Source organism: Sinocyclocheilus rhinocerous, unplaced genomic scaffold (genome assembly GCF_001515625.1).
Source record: "Sinocyclocheilus rhinocerous isolate Xijiao unplaced genomic scaffold, SAMN03320098_v1.1 scaffold1449, whole genome shotgun sequence".
Taxonomy (NCBI): Eukaryota; Metazoa; Chordata; class Actinopteri; order Cypriniformes; family Cyprinidae; genus Sinocyclocheilus; species Sinocyclocheilus rhinocerous.
In genome coordinates, this window is record NW_015664992.1 from 335,388 (window position 1) to 347,719 (window position 12,332).

General features: G+C 37.4%; 1 protein-coding gene across 1 annotated transcript in view; it reads right to left on the reverse strand.

Annotated features, from left to right (window-relative positions):
• lrp1aa (low density lipoprotein receptor-related protein 1Aa) overlaps positions 1–12,332 on the reverse strand; it is a 200,204-nt gene that overhangs the window by 147,278 nt on the left and 40,594 nt on the right. The window contains exons 4-6 of the mRNA XM_016541471.1: positions 9,039–9,158; positions 8,005–8,133; positions 7,584–7,844 (exon numbers count right to left, since the gene is read on the reverse strand). Coding sequence (XP_016396957.1) covers positions 7,584–7,844; positions 8,005–8,133; positions 9,039–9,158 — 510 coding nt within the window. The remainder of the gene's footprint in view (positions 1–7,583; positions 7,845–8,004; positions 8,134–9,038; positions 9,159–12,332) is intronic.

Below are 12,332 nucleotides of genomic sequence, written 5' to 3' on the forward strand. Positions count from 1 at the left end.
AAAATTACTGAAAAATGAGGCTGCTTTCAAACTAACCAGCACTTAAACCTGAAACATTTTACACAAACTCAACGAGAGACAGGTCTGAAACGAACTCTAAGAAAGTATGTGAACACAAACACTCTGCATGTCTATATACTTGCGTAGAGTACATTTCAGGCCTAAATTTCCATCTGGCCGGTAACTGAGTGCCAGAGTTGTTGTAAGACCCAAAATATGCACTCCAGGTTAGCAGAGATATTTTCTGTCGAAACTAGTGTTCCAACTTTAGAAGATGACAGAGAAAGCAGGCCCAAAACAGAAAAGAATAAGAGTAAAAGAGTGTTTTAGTGGACAAATACGTCTATGCAAACGGATTTATTTTCACTGCACAAGTTGCAATGCATTCTGGGATTACAAGAGGATTCAGGAAGCGCTGCCTTAGAATTAGCACTCACTTGTCACTAATAGCCACACTTGTTACCTTGTTACCGATACTGGAACTGCACCACCTGAGAGCAAAAACGTTTCTTGAGTTGTTCTTATACGTTAATATTCATATAGCGGTGATTATAGAGTGGTAAAACATTTAAAATTATTTTGTAATAAGTGATTAAATCAGGAATTAACTTTTTTATTTAAATGATAATGAATGATCATTATAATGTCAATTTATTCATACTGATTGCATGCATTTTCATTTTTAAGTATATATGTGATACTTCTACAGTTTTTATTATTCAATTTATATAATAATGATAAAATATGATAATTATGATAGAAATTATGATGATGAGTACTGTCATTATCATTATATTTTCTTTGATATATTCTTGTTTAAAACCTTAAGACGGCATCATGTGCAATTTTTAATTGTACCTTTTGTCACACACATAGGTCTAGTATAAAACTGTATCGTTAAGTTGGGGGATTTTTAATTTAACAGAAAAAAACAAAAATTAACAAAAGGTTTTCTCCAGGTCTCATTGGTTTAAGTCCAATGAAAATCTATTACAAGTTTATGTCATGAAATGCACACTGCAAAAAATGGCTTATCTTACTTAGTATTTTTGTCTTGTTTCTAGTCAAAATATATCTAAAGATTCTTAAATCAAGATACTTTTACTAGATAAGCCAAGTGACTTAAGATATTTAGTCTTGTCTCCAGGGGGAAAAAACTAAATTAAGTGCATTTTGCTTAAAACAAGTAAAATGATCTGCCAGTGGGATAAGTAAAATGCTCTTGTTTTAAGAATATTTTACTTACCCCACTGGCAGATAATCTTGCTTGAAGTAAAAAAAACTTGCTTTATTTAGTTTTTTCCCCCTGGAAACAAGACTAAATATCTTAAGTCACTTGGCTTATCTAGTAAAAGTAAATTGATTTAAGAATTTTTAGATATTTTGACTAGAAACGATAAAAATACTAAATAAGATAAGCCATTTTTTGCAGTGCATTCTTTATTTTTTGTCTCCTGAATTGCATTAAATTGTTAGTAGGATTTTTACATCAAAAACTGCCATTAATTAGAAATAAAGGCCATTTTTATTTTTGCCCTCTGATTCAAACACTATTTAATAAATGGGTGGGTCTCCTTTAAGACTTCAATGTAAATGCCATTTCCTATGACTGGGTAACATCTTTGCATGTGAAATATTTTTGCATATGGAACACAGGTCATCTTTCTATTTCTGATGGTGTAACTCATTTTCAATCCCAGTTTCTGGTTATTTCCCAAACAATACAAACTTGTTCTGTTCTCTTCCCTATGAAATCTTTCAATCTATTTCTCACAACTCTGCTCTCTTTCATTCATTCCATCTCTTTCATAGAACTCAGAGGTGAATTAACTAAACAGTTGTGTCACTCTTGTGCATGGAATTTCTGTGTGAAAAAGGCATCTTATTCATTAACCACCTGCAGTTCAGGGGTGCGTTTCCCAAAAGCATCGTTAGCTAACTATGGTCATTAGTTCCATTGAGCTCGATTGGTAAGGACGGAACTTGCGACCATAGTTGCTTTTGGGAAACGCACCCCAGTTCTCCTAGCTGCTAAATGTGCTGAAATAACACTGACTGCACCATACAGGTCAGTGATGCATTTATTGTACTAGTAATGCCCATGGAAAGCAGTATTGATTTTATTTAGCTGTTCTCACAGCTTTGCACTTATAGATGTATGCTGGTTGAGAATGCGATCTATTGTACTGGTCAATGTTAAGTGGTGCTTTCTCCCTTTTAGGGCCCTATTTTAACGATCTAAGGTGCACTTGGGGCATGTCTGAATCCACTTTTCCTAGTTTAACGACGGGAAAAACGGTCGGCGCGCCCGGCGCATGGTCTAAAAGGGTTGTCCCTATTCTCTTAATGAGTAATGGGTGTGTTTTGGGCATAACGTGCAATAAACCAATCAGAGTCTCATCTCCCATTCCCTTTAAGAGCCAGTTGCGCTCGCGCCATGGCAGAATCGCTATTTACATGGCGGAATTTGCTAGAGCAAAGACTGAACACGTCTCCAGAGAGGAAACGGAGCTGCTCGTGTGCGAGGTAGCCTAATTCTGATACATGTTATGACTATCCATTATGACATGTAGGCATTTTTATATTTATGTAGCCTACACAATAATAATCTTTTACCTTGTAATCCTTTAATTTTTAATATTTGGCATGTTTGTGTGCTGCTGCGGGTCACTGTGTGTGTAATAAGCAGAGTGTATGCGCATTGTGGACCCGCCTATAGGCGCATATTACTAACGTGCTCTTTAAATAACAAAAAAATACTGTGCCATTGACTTTAGACCAGGTTTTAGTTGGTCAATGGCGCAGTCTATTTCAGTTGCCTCAAAATAGCAACACACCAACAATGCACCTAAACACACCTCGTTTTCAGAGCAACATGCCCATGAGCGCACACATTGGCGCAAATGCATTTGCTATTTAAACAACGTGGCGCAGGACATGAAAATGATAACTGTGTTGGGCTGAAACTAGTAAAAAACACTTGCTTCGCGCCTGGTGCCGCATTGCGCGGGGTGTATGATAGGGCCCTTAGTTTTTTTTTTTTTTATTATTCTCACAGTGTGCACATATATTTATTTAGGTATGTGTACACTGGTTGATGATTCGATTTTATGTACTGGTTGAGGTTAAGTGATGCTCACTCTCATTTAATTTCTCACTCTCACTGCATTACATATAGACATGTATTCTGGTTAAGGACATCATTTTATAGGGTAAGGTTGAACGGTGCTCTCTCCCTTTTATTTCTCATTCTCACAGAAGTTGTACATAAAGCTATATGCTCGTTAATGGTGCAATTGTATGTACTAGTCGAGGTTGTGCGACCATCTCTCCATTTTTATTTGTGCTCATTCTAACACAGCTTTACATATGGTACTCAACCAGAATGAGCTTTTTTACCATTTCAGGTACTGCCACCACCGCATCTGCAAGATGCATTTGCAGCTTTTACCCGCTGAGTGGTGCTTTAACCACAAGTTATCAAACTAACTCGCGCGCATTTTCGCAAATAGCAGTCAGCTTTGCCTTGCCAATGGGTTACATTTGACGGCTGCAGTCGGCGGAAAATAAAAAAAAAAACTACAAAAAAAACCACTGTAGTTTAAATAATTCATTTTCACAGAAGCAAATTTAATAGCCTACTTATGAAGTTACGTGCATTTGTATGTCATAAATGTCAAGCCTGTGCTTATGTTTACTATGCCACACAGTATTATACCATATTGTAGATTTTTACACATTTAACAGGTGTGCAGTATTATTTATATAATATGAATCATATGTTTTATTACCTTAACATAAAGAAAATGTAGTTTACATAGCATCAGAATAATAAAAGTGGTAGCCTGTTCAATATGCCTACATGGATTTATAAGCTAAATGTCAATATCCAATACAATATAATGTATGCTGGTCGAGGTTGAGTGATGCGCTCTCCTGTAATTTCTCATAGCATTGCATATAGATTTATATGCTGGTTGGTATATGATTACATATTTCGGTTGAGGTTGAGCTGTGCTCTCTCCCTATTTTGCTCACAGCATTATATACAGTATATTTATATATGCTGGTTGATGATATGATTATATGTACTGGTTGAGGTTGAGTATGGCTCTCTCTCATGTCACTTTCACAGATTGAGGTTGAGTGTTGCTCTCTCTGTTATTGTTATTACTCTTGCAGCCGTTATGCTGCTTGAGGATGTAGCCGAATTTAACACTCACGTTTTCCCTCTTATTCCCATCCCTGCAGTATTATTTTCCAGGCTGGGGTGGTATGTTATGGAGATATTCTTTACAGAGAGATTCCAAACAGAATATTCATTTAGTTGCCTCCCACCGCCTCACTCAGGCCACATTCTTGCTGTTGGGGAAGGTAGAGGTAGTAGTGATGCGCCTTTCAAGCAATTGGGATTATAGGCAGCTTGTGCCTGCTTTCCCTTTTTTTTGGCATCCACCTAGTGGTGATGCTTGTAGATGCTGGTGTGATCCCTCTGCTGGGATGTATCCTACCCATATAGCTACGGAGACTGTTGCATCTGGTGACTCACAAGGCAATTTTAGATCATGGGAATGGGTGTTTGTCAATATTGCGCCCCATTCGTTTGAGGCCTTTTTCCTTGTGAGGGTCTTGGAGGGTAACCTCCACCACATAAAGCCTGGCTCACACTACAGGATTTTTAGCTTGATTTAGCCCTGATTTCCCCCTCCCGAGAATCAGAGAAAAAATCTTGACGAGCACCTCGATCGGTCCCGATGTTCGGCGCGGATTATCTGGTAATGTTAGGCATTCACCGATCGAATCTTGCCGCCCCAAATAATATCAAACATGTTTGATATTTAGGATTTAAATCGGGATGATGACGGCTATATGATTACGTCAGTACTTTCACAGCCAATGCGCGACCGCAAAACAGCTGCTGTACGGCTCTGTTGGTTAGTGGTTGTAGTTTTGTAGTAACACGACTGTCTGTATAATGTGTCGAAAACGTATCACAACCATAAGGAGAAAGAGAAGCACTGGAGTGAAATCGCCTCAGTTTTGAACATACCGGGTGAGTGCAGAAAGCTGCTAGCATGCTAGCTAACATGTGTAAACATCACTGAAATATCAGTGACGATCTGCTGCATGAGATCACGTGAGGCGCTCCCTCTGGCATGATAATCTTAATAATATCTTGTAGTGTGTGATGCTCCACGATTTTCAAATCTTGTAGTGTGTGCATGTTTAAGATTTGAGGGTTCCTTATGTGTGCGCTGCAACCAGATTTCATAATCAGTTAGGATTTTAAACTCCTGATTGTGTGAGCCCGGCTTTAGGTATATGCGTTCACTTTCATTAGGTTTACCCTTGGAGCTGGTACCAGAGGTTGAGAGGTGGGATAATAGGTTGGGATAACAAAGTTGGCTCCCCCTTTTCCAGGGCGTAACAGTAATGGTACACCTGGATGACTTCAAACCTGGGTCAGGGTTGGCAATCTGGGGTTAAGATGCTGATGTCAAGCCTTGGGCCTATAGCTCCTAATCACTAGGTGCACAGTATGGCATTTTTTAATCACGGTCAGTCTCATTTGTTCAACTTATACAACACAGTGGGTAGGCATTTGTTCAGTATGAAGCAGTGGGTATTCACGGTCCCATAGCATCATCATAGACGCAGCGTAGATGTTCCACTTTGATGGTAAACGTCTCGATTACACATCCAACCTCGGTTCCCCGAGAAGCAGAACAAGACGCTGCGTCATGTTGCCGTACTTCAGGCAGGTCTGCACGACTTCCTTCAGACAATTATAATCTGGGGGTTCCATGATGTAGATGCCCTTTTATGACATAGTCTGTCATGTGACTACCGTCAGCCAATTTTATTGGTATGTTTGCACACATGCTTCAAGCACTGGCCCATGCTGAAGGTGTTCCCATAGCGTCATCGTCTGTCATTCTCCCTCTCGGGGGAACCAAGGTCACATGCTTAACAGAGACATTTTATCAAATGTCTCTTAAACGAATGTGATGCTAGTAATGTTCATTATCTGTAAACTGCTTTGGATAAAAGCATCTGCTAAACAAATGAATATAATTGTAAATGTCATTGCACAGAATGAGATTTGAAAGATATGCTGGAAAGGAAGATAATCGGTAAATAATGATTTGAAAACTCTGTCATCATTTATTCACCTTCATGTCATTTCAAAAACATAAGACTTTTGTTGCTTGTCGAAACTTTAGTAAAGATATTTTTAATGAATCCTCCATTCCTGTCCATTTGACAAAACTTTCAAGCTTTGAAATTAGGGATGCGCGATATTGGATTTTATCTGATATCTGATATGCCGATAACCGATACCGAAATATTTCCTTTTGTTTGGAAACAACACCAGGTCTCTCCTGTAGAGATTATAAGCAAATTATTTTTAATTTTGGTTAGTTTTATCAAAAACTTTACTTTTACTTTTACTTTTAGTCATTTAGCAGACGCTTTTATCCAAAGCGACAATGAGAGTACACTGAAAGCTAAAAACAAATATAAATCAATCACTGCATTTGTCTGGTATTCTATTTGAAGATTTAACAGTTATGTATAGCGAGTAGAATATCTGCTTCCTCTCACCAGGGAGGGGAAGAAGGGAAGGGTGAGATAAAGAATTTTGTAGATGGTCTAATGCAAAAGAGTTGTAAAAATTCAGAAAATATTTTAGAACTCCTTGTATTTCACTTTCATAACCCATTTGAAAAAAATTATAATAATTAAAAATGTAAAAAAAAATTCATATCGGGCCATTGTCGGTGTTTACATTTTAAGCCGATATCACCATTTTAAGCTGATATCGTTCCGAAATATGCATCCCTACTTAAAAGTGCATAAAGACATTGTAAACATAATCTATATGAATTGAGTGGTTTATAGGTCACATCAAATATGGTCAATGGAAGATTAACCATACTTAGTTAACGAAAGCATGTCTGTTAGCCATGTTTGATGCAGCTTATGCATGTGCATTGATCAATGTTTATTTGTGAATAAAAAACCTAAATTAAATTATATAAAGCTATTTGGATTTAGATTACTTTTACAATCTCTTTGTGAACTTTTTACACTTGGAAGCTTTGGTGGAATGGACTTTCATTGGAGGGAAAGAAATCTTTAGCTATTCCTTTAAGGCTAAATGCAACAGTAAGGATGACACATGCAGCATGGGATGGGTATGTTTTAGAAAATGCACTGTTTATGGTATACAGTGGTGGCCACAATTATTAGAACACTAGTATTTTCACAAGCTAAAAAATTGTTTTAAGTCAGTTATTTCTATCTTTTGTTGTAGTGTGTCGGTAGGAAATTTCAGTTTACATTTCCAAAAATTCATTTTGCCATTAATTGGCACAAGGAGTCTGACAACAGCCAGTGCTCCACACAGAGATCTGATCTGATCATCATCCAGTCTGTCTGGAATGACGTGAAGAAACAGAACAAACTGAGACAGACTAAATTGTGGCAACATCTCTAAGATTTGCATGAATTTCCTTAATTATAACAACCCTGAGTGAGGAATGTGGTTTGTATTGTGAAAACAGAGCAGCGTGACTTACGGTGTAAGCTGAGGGAGATGTTGATGGTTCTCTCATCTGTGAAGCTCTTGAGGCCTGTTATCTTAGCACACTTCAGTCGCGTGCCCGCGGGGGAGTCGCCCACGTTAATCCAGCACACTGTTTCCTGCGCGTACAGGAAGTCCATGGCTGTGGTCTGCTTTGTGCTTATGTAGAGTGATGGGCTGCTGGAGCCACTCAGAGACGTGATCTGGATGTTCTGAGAGTTCGCGATCAGCAAGACAGGGAGACGATCCACAGGCACTACAGCAAGAGGAAGACATCTGGTTCATCTCAAATATAATAACAGTTCAGCCAATAGTAATGAATTAAAGTGTTGGCTGGTGCGGATACATATATGTGAGAGAAACAGAAATGGAGAAGCTTTATTTTATCTTATCTTGGCCTGTTATGTTTGTCTTACCGTTCTTGGCCTTGCAGGAGCGGTTGTCTGGTTGAACTAGATAACCTTCCACACAGGAGCAGGTGTACGAGCCGTCTGTGTTTGTGCACGTCTGACTGCAGGTGCCGTACACCGTACACTCATCAAAATCTGAACCCACACAGACACAATAAAAGATTAACATATACTGTTTGTATATATATATATATAAAATGTTTTGCCTTGTTTTCTAATGAAATATTTAAGCACCCTTAAAAACTACTTTCAGAGAAGCAAAACAATGTTAGTATATCAAGATAAAGAGATCTGTCTTAGATATCTTAGCTAACACTCCCAAAAGAGATTTTATGAAGACTGCAGAGTTAAAAAAAGGAGTCTAAAAGCAAATGAAATATAGCAAATGAAAGCATTTGATATAGGAAATCTCATATGTTTTTACTCAATGTAGTGACAGAACTTAACCATATACTAGATTTACAATGCAATTAGTACAAGAAAAAAATTGCTAATGGGCTAAAAAAAAGTCTTATTTTCTAACAGTTTTGTCTCTACAATAAAACTTGTTTTATGGATATGTGAACTTTTTACTGGAAAATAAGGGAAAAATGCTGTAGAAGTATTGTTCATCATTAGTTCACGTCAACTAATTTAGTTAATCATTGTTAACAAATGAAACCAGGGTGGCATGACATAAGCATCAAGTAAATGTTAGCTCATATTAAGCAATAAAATAATTGTACATTTATGTAATTATTTGTTAAGTACCATTGTAATATGCACAATAATGTATAATCAGACTGTCATAATCTTAAAAAAAAACTAAAAATGGCCTAATAGGAAAATATTTTGTGACAATGACCAGCTGACTGTACTTTCTCCTTACAAGATACCTGATTTAAAATTCTATGTTTTAGATTCTATGCTGTTGTTCATCTTTTTAAGTATTCATATTGATTATACAATCAAAATAATCCTCTATCTCTCTCAGCTGTAAGTCTATATTGTTGCATTCATAGGAGTCTATACTCATGAAAGTGTGTGTAAATGCAACCGACCTTTACAGGTCTTTCCGTCTTGGCTGATCTCGTAGCCGCTCTTGCAGTAGCACATGGCGCCGGTGCGTGTGACAGCACAGTTGTCCTGGCAACCAGTGAGAGTACAGTTGAGCGCCAGTTCTACAGAGATCAGAGCAGAGGGCGGCTAGAGGTCAAACAACACAGCATTACCAAACAGACTGACACACTGACTCACACTGACCATCAACACTCACTACAGAGACTTCATGAAGACCGCAAAGTTCAAAACAACAACAAAAAATATATTACATGCGTCTAAAAAGCAAATGACACATATCACATAAAAGAATATATGATATACAAAATCTCATAAGTTTTGTTTTTACTTAATGTAATAACAGAATTGCATCACATACTAAATGACAATGCTAGACTAAAGACACTGGAATCAAGCTAACATCTAATACACAGTAATTCACCAAAGTGCACTTTTGTATTTCATTTTATATTTTTTGTTTTATCAGCCACATTTTTTCCCCATTTCAAATATGCAAAACATCTAACTACTGTATACATACAATTTATAAAGACTTCTTTAGGTATTTTGAAAAATAAAAATCTATCTGTTCTTGGTCAAGTGAACTTGGATCTCTTTTTAGCTAAAGTTGTCTTAGAATTAACCAGGCTGTACCTACTGTACCTTTAAGACTTCTATATTGAATAAATATGCCATTGTAGTTTATCAGCATGGTAAGAAAAAAAAATCTGTAGAAAAACAGAAATGGTACTGGTAATTTTCTGCCAGGACATTAGGTTTACAGACATTTCCTTTTACCCCAAAACACAACACAATGCAATGCATAATTCAAAATACAGGTAAAACATGTAAAAATCAATACATATCATCATATTAACATGGTACATTAGGCCCTATTTTTTTTACAGACTTTTCTTAAACAAAGATAAGATAGAGTTGCTAAACACTAAATGGGTGTTGTAAATGTGGGCTAAATAAGCCCATGGTTTTAACAAATGGTCTGGCTGGACTAGAGTTTTTGGCTATGAATGTTGAGGATGAGTATGGCTGCACAAAACTTTGAAGTATTTTATGTAAACACAGTAGCTAAGAAAAATCCTGTTTTCCACGAAATGGCATCTATGACCGATTTGACAAACCACAGAGTGACTGAAATGAAATAACAGCACCTGGTACCTCAGCAGGCGGTGAACAGGAGTGATGTTAAACACACACACACACACACATACACACACCTGTCCCAGAGCTCAGGGGACGCCGCAATCATAAGCATTCAGTCAGAAACAAATGAGCCTCTAGATGAACTGCAGCAGCTAAGCTAATATGCTAACAGCTCATTATGTAGACAGCTTAGTGGATTTGTCAGTGCAATCATATGCTCTGTCCAAAAACAGTCAGCTCTGTCTATGTATGAAGCATTTTAAGGCATCAAAAGCCCACTTCTGACATGAACACTGTTCCAAAATTTCCAAACATATCCTTTATGGGTGTTTCTTCAACTAGGGGCACTTTTAGCCTTGTGAAGTTGAATAAAAAAAACTTGTTCAAAAGTCACGTAACACAGTCTCATAAGTTTAAATAATTTGTCTAGTTTTAAGGTCTGTAAGAGAACAAACTTAGATTACAAGAGAAATTGTTAATATTTTAAGGAGGTTGAAAAGTATGAAAAAATCATAATAGAAAGGTAGTAAAAAGTTTTTAAGGTGGTTTTATTGTTAGTTTGACTAAGAAAGAGGAATTTGTCCAAAATTATATGTATTTTTATAAATATGACCAAAGAACATAAAAGTGCCCATAGTCTAAGAATCACCCTTATATGCTAATTGTAAACTCTGTGGAAACTGACAGCAAATCAAGCTCTATATTTGTGTGGCACATGGAGCTGCTGCCTACCAACAGGGTTCCAAATCAGTCACTTTTGAGGTTCTGTTTCAGTTGGGATGCTGCCTTAAAAGACAACTGCCTGTGTTGGTAGGCAATGAGGTAGCTCACTAGGTTTTGGGACAGTGCTAACAACACACATTCTGTGTCGATATACAATCACAGCATAAAGAATGTGAGTGTGTGTTTTGATTTTTGTGTAGTTATGTGTGTGGATGAGTGCAAGCATGCAACGTTGAGCATGTTAAGTAAGTTCTAATCCTTAAGAGGATTGAGTGGAAATTTGACAGGGATTTTGCCTTAACTTCACATTTCACCACACTATGGTAACACACAAGTACTCTGATGGGTTAAAACACTTTTCACAAAGGTTACATCCCAAAATGAAGCGAAATAGTTCTGTCTGTGTTTCACCTTTCTCAAAATGACGACACAAAATTTGTGTACAATAAACATCCATATATCAGAATTTGTCATTCAGTTCTTTATATACCGGTATATATCCACCAAAATCAAAAATGGTCCTCATGCTCAAACCGTACAGCATAGCACTAATGCCAAGAACAGAATTTTGATTTCCAGGTGATGTGAATATTTTCAAATCTGTTTCACATTTAGCTTTGATTAAAAGTGTCTGTCAAATGCATAAACGTTAAATGAAAAAAAAAAACCTTGTTGGTCACTCTAAATGTTTTTTCCACATTAAGTTATGAAAATATCACATTGGGAAAATTATTTTTTAAGCTGTTAAAACACTTGTGTTAAAACACAGACTACAGTTAGTCTGTGACATACTGAGGCTTCAAGCATCAAACTCTGAGCCAGTAATGTCTGTTCCAGTATTCTTGACTAATGCACCTTCTGCTGACCACTGAACTGTTTTGACCAGATTCGCTGTTCCTCAAGGTAACTCAAGGTCCCCAAGGTGTTCTCTCAAGGTATAAGGTCAGATCGCATAGTCTTCAGTTTCAAGGACCGACTCTGTATTGAGTATCTAAAGTGACACATGTCCTCATACATGAAGCAGTGCAGAGCTAATAGTGTTTCCAAATCACAAATTTGATAATCAAGCAATTCAAATTTGGAGAAAATGCATTTTATGGAGGGAGGCAGTTTAAATTCACTGCTTCTGCCACTGGACAGCGCTGGGGAGCCACTGTACAAATACAGTGTTCTGGCATGAAACTCTAGATGGCGCAGTCCGATAGGTCTAACTCAGTCTGACCTAATGACATCATTATCACATGGCACAGCTGATTGGTTCTCTCCTGTATGTGTAGCCAATGAGCTCGCTGCTCAACATTCAAATATATGACTAGTGCTTGCCATAGCAGTTGCAGCTTGCTTCAGAAACCCTCCACCTTCCCCAGCTCCACCTGCATAGATCTGCTACGAGGTGATTCACGTATGCTATA